This window comes from Talpa europaea, assembly GCF_964194135.1.
Source record: "Talpa europaea genome assembly, chromosome: 9".
Classification (NCBI taxonomy): Eukaryota; Metazoa; Chordata; class Mammalia; order Eulipotyphla; family Talpidae; genus Talpa; species Talpa europaea.
This window is the reverse complement of record NC_140076.1, coordinates 98,297,151-98,317,057: the sequence shown is the minus strand read 5'-3', so window position 1 is coordinate 98,317,057 and position 19,907 is coordinate 98,297,151. Positions and strand designations below refer to the sequence as shown.

The window sequence follows — 19,907 nt, the reverse complement described above, 5'->3', positions numbered from 1 at the left end:
ACATCATGACTTTGATGTTGTACAGCTCCCACAAATGGAAACTAATATGATAGAACAACTAAGATTTGTGGTTTTATGTGGATATACAAATATATCCCTGTCTAGTTCCCTATGTACTATGTATCTCTGGAGGTTGTCTCTTCACCTACATCTTTACAAAATTTTAATTTAGGTGTTTTATTCATGAGTTCTAGTAAGCAGTGCTGTATTTATATAGTACTAGAAACACAAAGGGGGGTATTGTTTTTCTAAATTATTACTTTAATCTGTATTGTACATGTTCTAAAAATACAATGTAGTTTTATACTGTTTGTCTATACTGGTCACACCTCCATTCATTGAGGAATTTCTGATTCCATGTCATCATCACAAAAACGGCCTTTTTTTTAGTCAGTGGGTGTGGACAGGTGGAATTAGAAATTGCATTTCTATCCAGTGACAGCAGTCATCTGTTTTCTAGTTTCATTTGTAAGTCTTCAATTGTCCATGTTGTTCGTAAGACCCTACTTTCAAAATATCTGTGAATTTCTGCCATTATTCATTAAATAATACATTTGAAATCCTATGAACTTCTTAGGAAAATTATAAATGTGCCCTTATTTAATAATGTAAGATTTATCAAATTTGAAATTTACAGATAGAAGAACAGAAATCAGATGATCTAGGTCTCAGCAGTCACTCTGCCACTTACTCGTGTTTTGAGTTGAGGCATAACATTCATTGCTTAGTTTTGGTTTTCTTACTTATTAAGCAATTCGTAGCATCAGCTCTCTCTTCCTCTCATAATTGCTGTCTGCACAGATTAAGAGGAGACTTGAGAGGCAAGTCTAGAGCAGATAGAGCTTCAGCTCATTTAGGGAGGCCACTGCCTCCAGCTCTCGGTGTGCCCACAGACAAATCATTTAGCCTTTCTGGACTCCTAGCCTGTGAAATAAGGAGCTCAATCTGAAAAATGTCAAAGTTCCTTTTTATTTGTCTGCTTGGAAAATAGTAAGTCACTATTAGTTAGTTTTTACTTTTTGGTGGCAATCTATAAAAACTAGTATGGACTAAGTAAAATATTGCAGATGTTTGGTTGTTTACATAGTTTAACCCTTTATCAAAATAGATGAGTAAGGGGACATCATAGGATCTATTTTTTTCTTTTTCTTTTCCTATGATAAATCCCCTTATTCCGTGTTTCATCTATGGACCGTGTTTGTGGGAAGACTCTGGGTCTTCTCATCTTCTGGTTACATCAGACTTGTTTTTAGTGAAATTTGGAACTTGAGGATCACTGCACGATTTCCACTTTTGTTTAAATATAGTTACTCTTCCCTAATCATTTTACTAATCTACAGAGTTGTTGAGTCTACTTTAGACTTAAATTATAAACATATATATATATAGTTTGTATGTAACCTGGAGGCACACATTTCTAAAATCTGGGGTAGAATTTGTCCACCCATGTGATGAAAATGAAAGGGACAATTATGATCATGAGTTAATTTGATTTGTCTCATAGCTCAAGATCATATTTTAACTCCTTGTCATGTTTTAAAATATTGTTTGAAGGATATGCTGCTTTCTGACACAAAAGCTTATAACCCCACGGAGTTCTGCTTCTGTAGAACATCCCTTTGCCTAGTTATCTACCTCGGGTTAGTATTTTTGCTCCAACTTGAATTTTATTGGCTGGTTTCTTAGTAAATTATCTTTTATGTTTCAAGGAAGTTGGCCTTTTCTTTACAAGCAAAACATTTCATTTTGAACTCCACTAAATGTTTTAAGTTTTAGATTGCCTCATAATAATCAGGAAGTTTAGTACCATTCTGTCTGTCTGGACTTTTTCATTTCCACCTATCTGATGTAATTTAATCTTCACAACAATAAATTGTATATTACTGTCCAGATTTTTCAAGTTGGGATGAGGGAGAGGGTACTCAAAAGGTGACTTGACCAAGCTCAATCACACAGCTGCTATGACAGGGCTGGGTCTCAGACAAGTCCTCCAAAAAGAGCGGTTATTTTTGAGATCATTACTTAATGCAAATAAAAGTGAGATCCAAGACCTTCTCTTACTGATTTAGAATGAAAAAGTATTAGACTCAAAATTGTATACCCGGGCTCCCCCGTGGCACAGCGGTTGAGCGCTGGGTTGCGAAGCTGCCCGCAGCCTCTGCAGCGCTGGTTCGATCCACGGCTGCTCCTCGGCCACCAGAGGAGGGTCCCACATGGCAAGCAGACCCTCTTGCCGCCCGCTGCTCCCCTCAGCAGTGTACTTCGGTCCTTCTGCCTGCTCTGCTCCCCGCTCTGGCTCTGGTGAATTCTCTCACCCTCCCGCGCTTCTGACTATACCCAGTGCTTGTATAAATAAATAAATAAATCTTAAAAAAAAATTTAAAGCACTTGAAAAAAAATTGCATATCCTCATATCCTACCCAATACACACTCTAAAGATTTGTTCATACTATGAACTTTATTTTTGGTCCCAATTGAGCTTATTAAGTGCTACCTACTGTTTTAAGTACTTAACTATGTTCCCTTTTAGTTTCCTATGTGCTAAGTATTGAATGTCCATTTTTAAATGAAGAAAGTTTCTCATACTTACTCAGCTAAAATGTCCTGATTTCTGTGTTATTGCTCTTAACCTCTAAGCTATACTTGTTGATATGGCATAAAAGCCATGAAATTTGACTTGAAGAAATACTTCAAGTCCAGACTCCTTCCATTTCTAAAGTAAGCATATTAAGCTCTTGTCTGCCTATCTCATACATTGATTCCCAATGCTGAAAAAAATTGCATACGTAAAATAGATTTTAAATGTAAATTATCACAAATAATTTATGATTAATATGTTAATCTCATTTAATGAGAAAGGAATTGCACCCCACAACCTTCTGTCACCTCCCAGGTATTTGTACAGTTGCTTTGCATAGACAGATTTTGATTAAGTGTGCCTGCACCGAAAATGAAAATTCAGGGCACTGTGTCAGACCTCTGGACTACATTATTTAGTGGTAAGGGGAGCTTTATTGCATACCTCAAATCCTGCTACACAGGAAGCTACCACCTACTCAGCTGCTGCACAGGGCTGGGCCTGCTGAGAATCTAGGGGTCCCTGTTTAAAACAGCTACTACAAGGATAGTCATGCTTATGGAAATAATTAATGGTGGCAATGATCCTTATAATGGCACCTGATGCCCTGCTGTGAAGAAAGATAAACCAGCCTTCACCATAAAGAACTTACAAATTATACTAGGCAAACATGTTAACAGCTATTAAGAGTCCTAATCAGAGCTGTTAAACAAACAATTAAGAGATGTCATATAAAATACACCCATTTAGGAATAGCAGCTACATGTTTGGAGTTTTAAAAGGAGCCATTTACCTTTGAGATAGAGATTAAGCCCTCAGAGAAGTACAAAGGTTAGGCAAGAACAAGCCACCTTTCTGAGAAAATCCATTTCCTGAGCAACAAGCCCCATGGACAAAGCTCTGTTCCCAATAGTGAACTTACATGCTAAGATTTATCTTTAGTCTTATTGCTATTTAATCAGAAATTACTCTCGTTTCTTCAGTCGTGACTTATTATAAGTAGTGTTTCTTTAAGGAGTCATGAAAATGTTGCTGCAACGTAAAAAAAATCAAGAAATTATTTATCTGGAAAAAATTTACTTTGCAAAGAGCCATTCAGGTTAAGGTGAGATTCATTCCCACAGGTACTTAAAACCTGCTCTTCTAAGTGTGGTCCAGCAGCATCAGCACCTCCTGGGAGCTCATCACAAATGCAGGATCTTGGATCTCATTTCAAACTTACACTATAGAATCTCATTTGAATGAGGTCTTCAGGTAGTTTATATGTGTATTAAAATTTTAAGCAAAATATCATTGTGAAGAATTCCTACTATCTGAAATTCTATCAGGAAAATTAATGTTTTATCTTAATAGAAAGTAGAAATTATCTACTTTAGGAAGGTAAGCCAAAAGTGTGACATTTGCCTTATGATGAAACATCTCTGGAATGTGCCCCTGCAGTCCATGTTTGATGGTGGATTCAGAGTTTCTAGCACAGTACCTCCTCCCAGCCATATTCAATCTCCATCTTATAGGCTCTCCTTCCTCCTCAGGTTTATGTTCCCATCACATCCTCACTATAGTTTCTGTTATGTGGGACTCTAGCTATGTGGCTTAAATAACACAAGAGAGGCTAGGAGAGCGTGAGTCTTACCAGCCTTAGATCCAACCATGTTTCACCATCTTAAATTACACCACATCCACCCAGCACTACTTGGTTGAGTCTACCATATACAAGTTGTGCCATATTTCTAGATAAAGAGAATGAGTGTTCTTTTTAATTTCTTCATTAGAAAAAAATCAGACTAAGGTTAAACTTTACCATTTATACATTGCAAACTGCCCAGATTGTCTTTTAGTAGCAAGGTTTTACACTAGTCATGAACATCCCATGAGCTGTGACAGGATGTGATTTTCAAAATCTGATTTCTTATATTCATTTGGTAAGCTGTTTATAAGACTACAGTCAAAGTATAGCCATAAATATAATATATACTACAAGAAAAAGAAACTCAGTGAACAAAAAGGATTAAGTACAGCATCATTTGACTTTACAACTTAAAAAAAAAACTCTTATAGAGGAAATTATAATGAACTTCTTTACAGATGTCCTAAAAAAAAAATGAACTCTAAAATGTTGTAACAGACCTAATTAATGTTTGAATTGTTCATTCTGAGAAATAGATTTTTTAATGTAGTATAAATGGGCTTCATATAAAATATTCTTGTCTGTATTTATTGTTTTTTCAATGCTTCTTCCTACACTATAGTAACAGCACATCAGAATAAGAAGTGAAGGGATTTTTTTTAAAGATTTATTTATTTATAAAAGAACTGGGGTACAAGTTAGAGGCACGGGTGGGTAAGAGAATTCACCAGAGAGAGCAGGGAGCAGAACAGGCAGACGGACCAAAGACACTGCTGAGGGGAGCAGTGGGCGAGGCAGGAGAGGTCTGCCACACCATGTGGGTTTCTCCCTGGACAGCTGGGAATGGAACCCATGCTTCAGAGGCTGCAGACAGCTTCACAGTGCAGTGCTCAACCCACTGTGCCACCGGGGAAGCCCAGGGATTTTGTTTTTGATTTTTGTTTTGTTTGCCTCTTGCTCATACTATACAAGTTAGAAGGTAAATAAAATAGTATTTCATTGACAGTGTTCATCTAGCAGTAGTATGGGTTTTTCAAAACAATAGCTATACTTGGGTTGAAAATCATTTGATCATTTTATTTTTTTATTTTTTTAAAGATTTATTTATTTATGCATACAAAAGCTGGGGCACAGGCCAGAGATGCAGGGGGTGAGAGGATCCACTGGAGACAGTGGGGAACAGAACAAGCAGACTGACAAAATATACTGTTGAGGGGAGCAGCAGGTGAGAGAGGATAGATCTGCCTCGCATGTGGGTTTCTCCCTGGCCGGCTCGGGATCGAACTCATGCTGCAGATGCTGTGGATTGCTTCATAGTGCAGTGCTTAACGCCTTGCGCCACCAGGGAGGCCCCATTTGATCATTTTAAAAGCATTCACATTTGGTTCATAGAATGATTGGAGTCATAGATAATTGTAGTTACATTAAAATAATTTTTCTTTGGTCATTGACATAACCACACATTAGAATGTGTGGTTATGAATTCTGGCTCCATGATCTAAACATATGACCTGGGAAAGCCATTTAACTTCTATAAGACTCAGTCTCCTCATCTATAAAATAGCACTCAAAATTAAACCCACCTCTTAGGGTTATTTTGATGACTAAATAAGATAATACATTAAACACTATATAAGAGTACCTACCATAATACGAGCTTACAACATATTATAAATTACATTGTTTTATTGTCATATTATCATTCAGCCAATTTTGATAGGAACTTAATATGCAGATATTTTTTCCTATTTTGAAATATAAAGTGGCCATAGTCGCTACAACATAGCCACTTTTTGTCTTAAAAATTGAAAAAAAAAAAGACTTAAAATGGTTCTACCAATTCCCCTAACTCTTGTTCTGGATCCAACTTTTTACAGAAGCAATTTTTCTCTCATCTTCTATTACTCTGTCCCCACCCATTCCTCAACCATAAAATGGCTGTCATGTTGCAAAGCTTCTCCTCTATCAATGCACCTGTAGGTGAATATCTTTCTGATTACTAAATCCAATGGTCACTTTTCAGCCCTAATGTTAATTTGCCTTCATGTTGCACTTGACATCTCCCTTGATATTGTCTTTTATCTCTTTTGTTTAGTGTCCTTCATGATCATTTTTCCCCTTCCTTTTAAATGTTTGTATTCCCAGAATTCCGTATATATCCTTTTACATACATAGCATGGAACCACTACCATATCCCACTGAGAATTCCTTATTCTGGAAACCATTGGCATGTTGTCAGTAAATTCTCTCAAGCTACCTAGCAACAGCTATGTATTAGCTAGTGTGTTAGGCATGAGGATAACAATAACATTTATTAATGGAATCCAGAAGGCTTTAGGAGATATTGATAGAGAACCTAATTCATTCTCCTATTTTCAGATATTTCCTCATATTCATATATGACATGATTTTTCTTTGTTGGTTAGCATTGTCAGGCATAGTGATACATATGAAAAATTTAACATATGGGAAAAGGGATTAAAAATGAGTTGTGGTTTGCTTACTTCAGTTTCAGCGACTGCTTCATTGGATTGGTTTAGAACATAGATAAGGAACAGTCCTGAATTCCACATTGTAAATTTTGAATTTGAAGTGATGGTAAACCATCTGGGGTAAGAGGTCCTACTGGAAGTTGTAAATCAGTCTTTGGAATCCATATGTGGTGTCAAAATGGGAGCAAGATCTTTGAAAAAAATCAACTCATGGAATCCAGATTCTTTAAGTTCTAACTCAAATTTTAACACACAGTCTCAAGTATACTTTTATTAGCAGGATCCTAATTTCTTGGATTCAGCCTCTTAATTCTAGAATTTTTTATGTGTGCTTTATGACTTATGATCTCAAAATTAAAATTTTTTTCTGAATTATCTATTCATTCAGCATTTATTTATGAGGGCAGGATAAGTGGCAAAGGCTGCTCTAATCACTAGGGATAACAGTGTAGCTAAGATTAATACAGGTTCCTCCCTTCTGAAGCATCAGTCTTTTTGAGGAGTGAGCTGTTAATCAAATAGCCATGCTGTAGTTCTAAGTAAAAAACATCTGAGTTAAAGGAGACTTAATGTATTCTGAGCTGTTGGAGGTCTCCTCGAGAAAGTATTTTTTGTCATGAGACTAAGGAAAGACTGGTAGTTCCACATGTACAGGGAAAGGCCTGCTAGGCAGCAAGATTATATGAAAAGCAAAGTGTATGGCAAATTTGAGGAAAAGAGGAAAGATCAGGAATACACTGAACAAGAAGCAGAACCAGAGTAGATGTGACTGAAGATGTAGACAAGGGTAAATGGTGGTTGAATTAACTAATGAACAACACTCTAGCATGACCACCTCCAGATACAAGAACTACTACTAGGTACTGAATTCCAGTGGAGGAAAATGAGAGGATTAAAAGGCCCTTTTGTTATTGGGCAGTATAAAATAAATGTAAGAGAATTAGTGTGCAGTAGAGAGAAGAGAAAGAATATAGTTACCCATCCTCTTGGGGTAGACACCCAGCCAAAGCACGGCCACTGAGGCCCAAAAGCTTGCCATAGTCCAAGGCACCTTCTGACAGAGTCCCATAGGAAAAGAGCAGAAGAGGCCAGGCAAGTCTGGAAGGAAAGAAACAAAATCAAAGTACAAATCAAGATAAAGGTTGCCATTGTCAGCCGCACCATGGGTCTCTCACCCACATCTCTTTCAAATGTCTTCTTCCTTGTCCCCCATAACTTCTTCATGGCTCTCTGTTCTATGGGTTTCTCCATGTCTGCTCTTCTGTCTCTGAGAGGCAGACCCTTCTTCTAGTCTTTTCTAGCTTCGCCTCAGAGCCAGCTCACCCTTTATTAAGTGAGGCAGGAAACATGGAACCTCCCCTTTCTATGGAGATGACACTGTTACACTTTCTTCTGTTGTGGCAGATTTGTCTCCTTAAAAATTCACCTGATTGAATCCTTTTTTTTTTAGATTTGTTTATTTATTTATACAAGCACTGGGTACAGTCAGAGGCGCGGGAGGGTGAGAGAATTCACCAGAGCCAGAGCGGGGAGCAGAGCAGGCAGAAGGACCGAAGTACACTGCTGAGGAGAGCAGCGGGCGGCAGGAGAGGTCTGTGCGCCATATGGGACCCTCCTCTGGTGGCCGGGGAGCAGCCGGGGATCGAACCGGTGCTGCAGAGGCTGCAGGCAGCTTCGCAACCCAGCGCTCAACTGCTGCGCCACCGGGGAGGCCCCTTGAATCCTATTTTTAACAGTCGTACTGAGGTCTACCTGACTTGTGATAAACTGCTCATAGAGTGTGCAATTTGAAAAATTTTGTAATGTATATACACCTGTGAACCTTACTATGTTAAGTTTATGAAAATATTCATTGTCCCTGAAAGAGTTTCTGAGCCCATTTGCAGCCCCTCCCTCCCCACACTGCACCCCCAGGCAATGATTGCTGTGTCATGCCTAAACAGTGCTTGGCACAAATAGTAAATTTTGTCAGATAAATGAAAATTGAGTCTTTTTGGAGAATTACCTCTTGGTTTAATGTTTGGTTGGTTGCTCCGTCTTCCCTAGGTATGCAGTGCTGTGCAAAATCAGGATTTTACTGTGATCGAAGACTACTGCACGGGCCTCAAAGCCCTACTTTATCTGAAAAGCATCGAAGAACTCCAAGACTGGGATGGGCAGAGTCCAGCTACCATGAGGCACCAGAAAGGAAAACCAGTTCCTCGAATTGCTGAACTCGTGGGAAAGGTATGTGCTGTCCTTGCCTGTGTTGTCCTTGAGAAGTCCGTCTTGTTCGCTTTCTATTTCAGTTCTTATTTGTCCTCCCACCATCTCACTTACAGTGCCTGCTGGAAGTGATTTCTACAGTAAAATCATTCTGAAGAAGGCTTGATTACAACTATGTGATGGTCTACGAGTACGTCTTTATAAAACCAATATAACGCAAGGTCATATAAAAAAAAAGGATTGAAGTTTTTAGTGTAAAGTGCCTCCAAGTTCTTGCTTACTGTGGTGATGACTGGCATTCTTTCCAGTGGGAGGCTGGAGATTTCTTTATTCTTTAACAAGCTCTGGAAATTATAACATTACCTTTCTATTTTCAAGACAATCAAATCACTAGAGTCCTGAATAATATGATGAAGTTTTTTAAAATTAAAATCTAATCAGTATCTTTTGTAACTGCTGCTGCTATGTGGTTAAACCTGGGCTCAAAAGGTTATGTCCCAACTTTCTCACTAACTGCTATTTTCAGAGAAATATACACTACATTTACATTTTGTATAATACAGTGATTTTAGCAAATCTTTTCTAAAACAACATTCAGCATTTTGCCTTTGTATTTCCTTTGTTATATTCTAAATAGACAACCATTGTCAGAGACATTTCTTCAGTCCTGAATGAGGGGAGGGAAAAATTATAATTCTTAGTCTTTTCAGCTTGTCACTACATCAATAATTAACTTAAAAAAAGAGAGAGGCAAGTATAAAAAGATTCTTTAAGGAAGCATTTAATAATTCAAATGAATCTTAACTTGAAACAGGTCACATGAAAAAGAATGAGAAACAAAAACCCTGGGTGCTCTGCCTTCGTTGGCAGATTTAGGGACTCAGAAAGAATAAGAGAAACATCATAGAACTGACTTATATTTGGCTAATTTTCAGGGAAAAATCACTGTTTTTCTCATAATAACCAAAAAAGAAAGACTTCTTGAAGAATAATGTGTGTGATTGCAAGTCCAGTAATGAAAAACAAAAGGAAGGAAGAAAGAAAATCTTTACAGCATAGATTCCAGGAAAATACCGTGATGAATGATTCTATGAGTGGCAATCAAACAGAAAGGCTGGGTGGCATTAATATTTATAATATTGTAATTAGCAAAACTGTGTCTAAGCAGCATTATTAGTGTAACTAATCATATTATCATAAACTGAGTCTGCAGTATTTAGACACTGAGTGTTCTTGCCTTTATCAATGACCATCAATATTCTAAGACTGTTCATAATTGCAAAAAATTCACAAATAACTTTTACTCATTCCATGTAAATGTCTCAAGTAAATGGTTTCTGACACAATAGATTATGACCATCGATAAAAGCATTGTCTCAAATTTGAGTGGTTGCCATGTGAGCTGAAATGCAAGTCTCTGCATTGCACTGTGTCATTTTGTCTTTAAAGGACTTCCACGCTCATTTCAAAACTTACATATTCAAATAAAAGATGGATAATGATGGAGACACTTGTGTCAATGACATGAGTGGAAATTGATTTTTCTGATAGTTTGAATCTAGATTCAGACTTTATTTTGGTAAGCCCAGCCTTCATTAAAATCCTAAGTATAATTTTGGAATTATTATTTGTTTTAAAAAAGATTTTGCCTATGTGATTATATTAGTGATTCATTTTTCGGAGCTAAGTTGAAGAACAAGCAGATGGTCTGCTAATAGATCTGTGCTCCTGAATTCTCTGGTGCAGGCTGACATGACTAAAACAATAGGTGACTATCCCCTTTAGGTTAATATCCCTAATAGTGAATCAAAGCACATTGGATCCAAGGTACAGGTGGCTTCCTAATTGTTCCTTCCTAGTGTTGCTGGGTTGGGGACAGAGAGGGAAGAGGAGGGTTTTTGAAAATAATTCATATTATGCTTACATTCGCTAAAGAATAGGATTCTACTCTTTGCAATGTTTTCGTGCCACAGGGAAAACAGGAGCAGTGATAGTCCCTTTTTTAGAATGACCCACTAGAAGTAGTTTGCTTCTTTAAACAGGAAAGATTTATTTCGAAAGTACAATTGTTACTCTACTTAATCTTTCACTCAGAGGTCAGGCTAGAATAAATTAGAGTAGAAATTTAGAGGAAACCAATTACAATGCAGTGTTTGAAGATTGAGAGAAATTGAGACTCTAATGGTGGAAACAAGGATTTAGCCAAATTAGTCATGTTTTCTTTTAAGCAATTAATATATTGAATATACCCTCCCTAAGTATACCTCACTTACTAATTGATTAAACTTCCCAAGCGATGTTTCTTCAGCAGGCTTTGAAAGGGCTAGAAGTCAGGCATTTATAGTTGGCGCTGATCTTATAGAACCAGTTGTATGCATTTGTGCCGGTAAGAAAATGAATCCCACAGGAAGAGCAATTGGGAACTGCATCACCTCTGAGCTGTTGATCTTGAACTGTTGGTACTTGGGTACCAGGTGGCTCACTTGTGGAAAATGTCCACTCCGATGCCCCCTCCCCCAGAGATCCTGATTCAATCGGTCAGAAGTAAGTCCGGGAACCTGCAACTTAACATCCAGATGGGAAAGAAGAGCTTCAATGACTGTGTTCCTCAAAGGGATGAAAAAGAGAATATCTGTAAACTAGTCAGTGATCGAGAAGTTCTCAATGAGCACAATACAAGCTTCTCTTGAAAGAAAAAGATGCAAATAATTTTTTGAGCTAGTAAAGAAATGAAGTAGAGAGGCAGGAGAGGAAATCCAGAGAAGCAGCTCGATGGGTTCTGAATGGCCAGCAGTTGAAAATACTGTAAGGAACCAGGGCAGGAAATTCATGTACAGTAGCATAAAAAAAAATGTAAACAGAGTTGTGAGGACAGAAACACTTTGCTATCAAAGACTTGGTATCCAGTGTCCTATTAAACATCAAGTAGAAAGCCTGTTGGGAATAAGGAACAAACTATTTATTCATAGGTTCATCAGAATGGAAGGGTCTCGGTAGCAAACACCTTGGTATTTTATACTCAGTCATCCTGTTTCCCTCTCTTCCTGGAGAAAACCTAGACAACTCCATGGAAGTGCAGTGGTTACCTGCTACATATAGGACAGTGGTGATTAGCAGAGTTCAGAATAAAACTGTTAGGTGTGCTTGCTGCTTCATTACTTACTAGGTAGGCAACTTGAGCAAGTTGATTAATCTCTCTAAATCTGTTTCGAAAACTATAAAATGAAGATAATCATACCAGTCCACAATCCTTCATTAACAATTCTGAAAACCAAAAAGCGCTGAAACCAAATGTTTCATATAACTCATTTGGCAGCAAAACTGATCTGAACTGATGTGAGGCTATTTGTAATCTTTATTTATTCCTCTTAGAGCAAACATTTAAATGTTTGCTGTGAAAAGACTAAGGTGTTTGATTCTAGGTTGCTCCCCCATACCTTGCTAGAGATATGTGCACCATTTTACCTGTCTAACATCCAAAAGACAACTCTGAATTCTGAGATACATTTGCCCCAAGGACTTTAGATAATTTAAGTATTATCATGCTAAAATGAGAATATGAATCCAATAACACCTTTATCCACAAATAACACCTTCATCCACAAATTCTTTTTTTTTTTTTTTTTGTGGTACCCTCGCCAGTGGCCAGGGAATGAACTGGCGCTGCAGAGGCTGCAGGCAGCCTCGCAGCCCTGCGCGCAACCACTGTGCCACAAGGGGAGGCCCTCCACAAATTCTTCTTTAGAGCTGGAAGCAAAGAATATGTAATTTTAGTGACATTAGAAAATAAAATGTTGGCATTTGGTATCTGTATGTGTGACAAATAAGAATTGTATTGTGATTGCTTAAGAAAAATGAAAAAAAAAAAAACAACTAGATGATCCTCTAATATTAGATCAGAAAATTGTACACCCAGAAAACATGGAGGGAAATGTCCTTACTATTCTCTGTTTGGGATGCAAAAGGGATTCTTAAGCAAGAGCCCTTGAAAAGGAAACAATGCAGGGTCTGCATGTATGTTCACATGCTGCTCCCTCTATCTGCAAAATCTTTCCAGTTCTATAAAGAGAAATTCTCAAGTATATCCTTTTTGGAATTACTCTCAGACCTCTACTTCAGATTTAATTTCTCTTTGTCTTTATCAGCCTCACAGGCTGCAGGTGTCATGCAGCATATGAATTTTTACAGGTATGTTCCCTTTACTAGACCTTAAGCACACTTGTTGTATTCATCTTTGTATCCTAATTTCTTGGACACCCACTGATATAGAATAAGGACTTTATAATTGTGATTGAGTAAGAAAATGAGTAAGTGAATGTTGAAAAAAACAGTCTAGTAGGAGCATCATTAATCATCACTTGACTTAGCAGGTCATTAGTTTTCCCATTATGTCAGAAATGAAAAGAAGGTAAAAAGAAGAAACATAAATTTTGAACTTAAAACTCTCTTTTGTGTGAATGTAGCTCAGAGAGATGAGAAGGAAAGAGGCCAGAATGGAGAGAATGAGGTAGTCAGGTGAGCAACCTTCACTTTTTTGTCTTGTCAAAGTGTGCCTAGAATGTCAACTTCTTGAGGGCCTCCATCACACCATGTGCCCTGGTGCAGACACAGTGTCAACCACAGGAGCTTAGCCACATGGTAGCTGAATTGCTGAATGAATATATTGATCAATCACTCATTTATTATAAGATCTATTTTTAAATGTCACTTCCTTGTTCATGAAGTCTTCTATCTCCCTCTTCCTCTCCCTTCAGGAAATTCCAGTCACTCCTTGAGCCATTTGCACACATATTGCAGCTGTCACATTATCTTCTAGTTCTGTTTCTTCTTGTCCATCATTGATCTTACGATTATGAGCATCTTGAGAACAGCGAGCATGTCTTATTTATATTTCATTTTTCAAGCATCTAGCACAAAGCTAAATGCTTATAGAATTAAGTTGTACAAACTATGGTATCCTTATTTAGGAGGAAAAAAAATAAAGCCAATTTATAATTAAAATTCCAGCCAGGTACTTTCAAGAATAACAGTCATTTTAGAAGAAAACAGTAAACATGCCAAATTACTTTCAGTAGGTCTTAAAATATGATGAAATACCTATCAGTATATTAGTAAGTGAATATAATCTGTGCTCATTAAAAAGCCTTCACTAGGATATAATCAGAAAAACTGTCATAGTGCTTGTATAGCAACTTGAAAAACAAGGCTTTGTTTCAATAGTAGAAACCAAAATTGGTGCATCCGTTTGACCAGATGCATCACTTCCATGTTATTTTAAAGTCAAAATAATACAATTTTATAAAACGCCTGTGGTATTTCATATGTCGATGTCTAACTATATATTTGTTTCTGGCATGTTATCCAACGCAGAGAGAACAAAAAAGTGTTCAACAGGAATCTATAACTTCACAAGCAAAACCATTATAAAAAAATATACTGACAATATATGAAGAAGAGAGTGGCGTCTCCTATGTATATTTTTTTAAATATTTTTTATTAAGGTAACTGGTTTACAACACTATGTGGTTGAGAAATAAAGCATCCCACCTCCTCAAATATAAGTTAGCACAGCACACCCACCACCAAGGGAGGCAACTATAGTCCTCCATCCTAATCTATTCTGTGTCTTCTTCCCCTTCTGCCCTCTGTTCCTCTCCCCCTCTGATAGCCTCAGTGTTATAGGCAGAGTTCTAGGACTTGTTTTTGGTTTGGTGTCATTTGACTCTTCATTTTGTTCCTCCATATTCCACAAATGAATGGAAACCATTTAGTATGAGTCTTTCTCCTTCTGACTTATTTCCTTTAACGTAATTCCCTTCAGGTCCATCATGTTGTTATAAATGACTTCATATGATTTAATATGTTTGGCCTCTCCAGGCTTCCAGAGATCCAGAGAACTGATCTTGCAACCATTGAGTGAGGGGTCAAGGGAGGTACCTGATGGTATCCAGACAGTGTGGGAGTGGGGGCCAAGTGTTGGCAAGTGTCTGTGGCACCACTGATCTTCCTCTCTGGCCTCCAGACCCAAGTCTCTCTGGGTGTCATCAGTGAGCTCCACAAGCTCATACCAGTCCTGTGGCATGAGGGAGGGGATGTTGCCCAGCACTCTGTCCTTGTTTCTCTTACTGGGGACTTGGCCTTCTGGGAGCACCCCAGCTCCTCCAAATGTATCTCCTCTCAGTCAGTGGTATGCATCTCCACACCACTGAGTTCTCCCCTATCCAGGGCTGCAAACAAGGTGGCAGGCAAGCTGTGGTTTGACACAGCCTCCAGGTGCTTCTCTCCATACCTCTTGCATAATTAAACACTTACCTCTTCAGTGTCCCTTCTGTTGTGGTCCAACTGATCTCCGATGTGCAATAGGGCTTCCATTTATCCCCAAGCCATGGGACCCTTTGGTTGCAGTGCCAATATGGGTTAACTCAGATTATACTCCCAGAAGCAAAGCAAGGAACCATCTCTGACCAAATCTGACTACAATTTAAAAAATATTATGTCTTTCATACTATTTATTTTCCCATGCTTTTAATTTTTTCCAAGGTAATATAGAATTGACACAAAGAAAAATGCACAGGTCTAAAATAAACCATTTGATGAGTTTTGATGAATGCATGTACCCAGGAAATCCTGACTATTATCAAGAGACTGAATACTTCCCACACCTCAGAAGATTCTCTTCTGCATTTTCCCAGTTGCTATCCATCCCTTGTACCCACCAACAAAAACAGACACTATCTGGTTTTTATCATCATAGATTAGTTCATTCATATTCCTTTAGCATCATGTAATTAGAATTGCACAGAATACTTTTATTTTCAACTGGTAATATTATGTACATAGAAAGCGGTAAATAACCTATATAAAACACTATTGAAATCAGGAAGTGTACTTAGCAAAGTTGCATGTTACAAAAAATAAATAAGTCAGTTGTATTGCTGTGTGAACAATAGGAGTAATGAACAATTGGAAAATTAAATTTTAAAATGCCATATACAATAACATTTAAAAACCATAAAATATTTAAGAGCAGATTTAAATATATGCAATATTCACACTGAAAACTATGAAGGATTGCTGAGAACAATTAATGGAGAATGTGTTAAAATGCCAAATATCTCCAGTTTAAACTGTAGATATATCATGATTTCAGTCAAAATCCCAACACGTTTTTATAGTTGACAAGCTGATTCTAAAATTTACAAAGGAGCTAGAATCTCCACAATTATCTGAAAAGGAACAAAGTTAGAACATTTGAACTGTCTTCAAGATTTTTATAAATTTAAGGTAATCAAGCATGTTGGTGTCAGGATAGACAAACAGATCAATAGAACAGATATAAAGTCTGGAAATAGACCCACACATATACACTCAATTGATTTTTGACAGAAGTGCCAAAACAATCCAATGGAGATTGGAAGCTTTATCTATAAATGATGTTAGAATTAACAAACACACATATATACATGTTCAAAAAATGAATGCCATACTTTCCTTGCACAGGACACAAAAGTAATTTTTAATATGTCATAGATATGAAAGTAAAATCTTAAAGGAAAACACAAATAATAGCTTCATGACCTTAGAACAAGGAAAAATTTCTTAGGATAGAGAGAAAACTGTACCAAAAAAAAAATTACAATCAAAATTAACTACTGTTCCTCAAAAGACATTTATGAAAATGAAAATTCAAGTCATAGAATAGGAGGAAAAAATCCATAATACTTTCATCTCAGAAAAAAGTGACTAGAATAGATGTATTATATGTTAATAATAACAAAGTACTTAATAAATGTAAAATGGAATCACTTGACAAAATTCAATGTAATCAATAAGTATATGGAAACTTAGAGTGAAAAATCCATAGTGAGGGACCTGCCTATAAGCTTTTTCAGTGACTGCCTATGTAGGTATGATACCTTTTTTTGCTCTTTTCTCTAATGATCACTTGCAGAGCAAACCCAAAAAGGGAGACAGGAGGTGAAAGGCATTTTCCTAAAAGTTCATCGTAGGGCCCTCTAGTCCATTCATTCATGTTATTTTCACCCCTTCCAGCTCTCTCCTGCCAATTATTCTCCCTGGGGCTGCCAGTTGGGCACATTATATTGTTAGAAAACTTCCAGATTACAATCTTCATTTCTATCAGTTACTTGCTTAAGGATTGAAATAGAAAACAGTACTACTGTGGTCACTTTCTATGATCACAGAAAGATCACATGCACCTAAATACTTTTCATTGTTTTAGCTCATTTGATAAGACCTGGGGGGAAAAAAAAAGCACCACTCTCTGGAAGTTCAAAATTTCTAAAATTGCCAAATTAGAACCTACTGCATAGTTGTTATGGGGACTTATCTACATCTCTAAAGGTCATCAGATTATTTGAGAAGCATCTCAGGTAGAATGCTGAAATGCCAAGTATACTTAAAGAATAGGGCAGATATGTATCTTATAAATGGTGATTATTCTGACCTAGATGGGAAAAAAATGTTAGATAAACTTGATGGCCTCCTCTTATAGTTCAGAGTATAGGATGCCCTATTTGTGTGTAATGATCCTACAAAGGGGTAAATGTATTGTAGTGAAAAAAAAACTAATGTGTTTGGAGTCCCGCAGATCTAGATTTGAATGCAGGTTCAGTGTCTTACTCCTGGAAAACTTGGGTCATTTAGATGAAGCCTCCTTCTACAGCTGCAAATTGAGATGATCAGAGCTATCTTACAGGTGCTTTACAAAGATCTGAAATCACGTATGTAAAGTGTAAAATGTCAGACATTCAATATATGACAGTTATTTTCATAATTGTAACAAATAGGGATATTGTAAGGTCATTTGGAAATGTGATATATCCATATCCAGAATACATGGGTAATTTTAAGGTAAAAGAAGACTTGAGAGCAATTAATTTATGAGTTGATTTCTTCTATCTTTTGTGAAAATTCTCAGGTCATATATCATTTTTTTTATATTTCCTCTGTACCTTCTATTGATTACATGATCTTACTACTTAGTTTTCTTTAATCTGGTTAAAAGTTAGCATCTTTCTCCTTGAAGCACTTTCTTTCACACAAAACACACATATATACACACACATGCATACACAAAGTACAATACACTATTCTGAAATATTTTCTTTTCTTTCTTTTTTTTTTTTTGTTAATTTTAGGCTTTGGGAGCAAACTAGCATGAATGTTGGTTCGTTAGTCCTAAAACAGGTAGAATGGAGGAGCCTGCTGCTATTGCCAGCACAGAAGTAACAGTATCCTAATTTAATATGAGCTGTTAGAGAAGATACTAATAGGAGACACTCATGTTATGGAAAGAGGCAATTTTGTATTGCTTATAATCAGAACAGTTTATGCCCCTACAAGCTTCCCCGCCTGGTTTCTCTCCAATCTCAGGGTTAAGTGGGTTCACTTTGTAAGGAAACACTGATAAGTCAGTAGTAGTTGCTAGGAGTTCTATATAAAGAAGAATTATGACTTAAAATCCAAGCCCAGCAGAGGTGTATGATTGATTGACAGTGTCTGCATGTGCATGGACACAGGATAGGACATGTAGACCATGACTTTCCACTTCCCTGAGTGTGGAACACTGATCGCTTGCCTTGCAAGAAGTTGGGTAGCAGTGAGCTTTTGAATTTCTAACCCCTGCAGCTGCCTCATTTGAGGTCCACCATTGTGTACCTGACTTAAAATGTAAACCATACATTATTTGCCAGCATCCCATCATGCTTTGCCTGATTCATCTGTCTGATTTTAAAAATGATGATTCCCTGTTTCTCCTCACTCGTAAAATTGATATCTAATTGCCAAGCACAAATGTAATTATTTCCTTTGTCACTTTCATGAAAGTGGTTAAGTATAATTTCTCATACTTCATCAAATATACTACTTTAATCAGAATGCACCATATTAATATTAATTATATACTTAGAACTTGTGTAAAAGTGCTTTTCATCTTCAACACAACTTACCCACATTAATTCTGGTGTTACTTTTAAGCCAAGAAAAAAAAATTAGAATTTTTTTTATTCTGGGTGGGAATTGAGGATTTATAAAGAAATCATTACTACAAAAGTATGAGTAAAATTTGAATTAAAAAATTATACTTGCGTTTATCCCCTACCATCCCTCCTAAGAACTCTGTCGATTCAGTGGACATTTACTGCCAACCAGTTAACTTTGTTCCTAATCCTGATTTTTATGTTGTAAAGCAAAATATCTCTCTGTAATTCCAAGCTATGCCCTTGAGATTTTTCCTAAGAAAAATATAGATTTGCTATATCTCTGTTTAAGCCCATCCACCCACTTGAATAAAGAGAATATTAAATAAAAGATATAATTTTCTTGTAATTAAAGGAGTTAAAGGCATCATTTTGATAATGTAAAGAGTGAGCAGAAATCTAATTACATTCTGCTTTATGCCAATTTGCCCTAATCTAAGATTTGAAATTTTAAAAAGGGGCTATGATTATTAGGTGTATTTTCCCTCCACTTTTAAATAATACAGATCTTAACTGTATATATGTATACATTATTTATAACTTAAATAATACAGATCTTAACTTACTAAAAGTCTAGAAGTTTAGAGAGAATAGACCAAGATATCGTCAATCGCAGTGAATAGCTGGTAGTCTTACAGTTGACCAAATCGGCCTAAATGTTTAGATGAAATACCCATCCTCTACCTATTCTCCTTAGAAATCTTGAGAAACACATTACCCATAATGATCTAGTTAACCACCTAATTCCTAAATCCTCTCTATTAATTTCTTGTATAGATACCGGAGAACAATCTTACTAGTTTTTCAGATCCATACCTTGCAGTAGTCTATGCTTCATGGTCACAACTGAATCCCTAGAAATGTGTGAGAAGATGTGACCAAAATCTGAGCAGAGGATGTGACTAATGGTGCATCGAGAATCTTAACTTGCAGGTTCAGACACTATTTTGGTCAAGGCACTTCTTAGACCAGAGTATCCTGAGCCTTCACTCCCAACTATTCAT

General features: G+C 36.9%; 1 protein-coding gene across 1 annotated transcript in view; it reads left to right on the top strand.

Annotated features, from left to right (window-relative positions):
• Positions 1–19,907, top strand: part of DPYD (dihydropyrimidine dehydrogenase) — a gene marked incomplete at both ends in the record, with an annotated part of 741,074 nt that overhangs the window by 620,707 nt on the left and 100,460 nt on the right. The window contains one exon of the mRNA XM_084242233.1: positions 8,744–8,923. Within this exon, the coding sequence (XP_084098359.1) occupies positions 8,744–8,923 (180 nt within the window). The remainder of the gene's footprint in view (positions 1–8,743; positions 8,924–19,907) is intronic.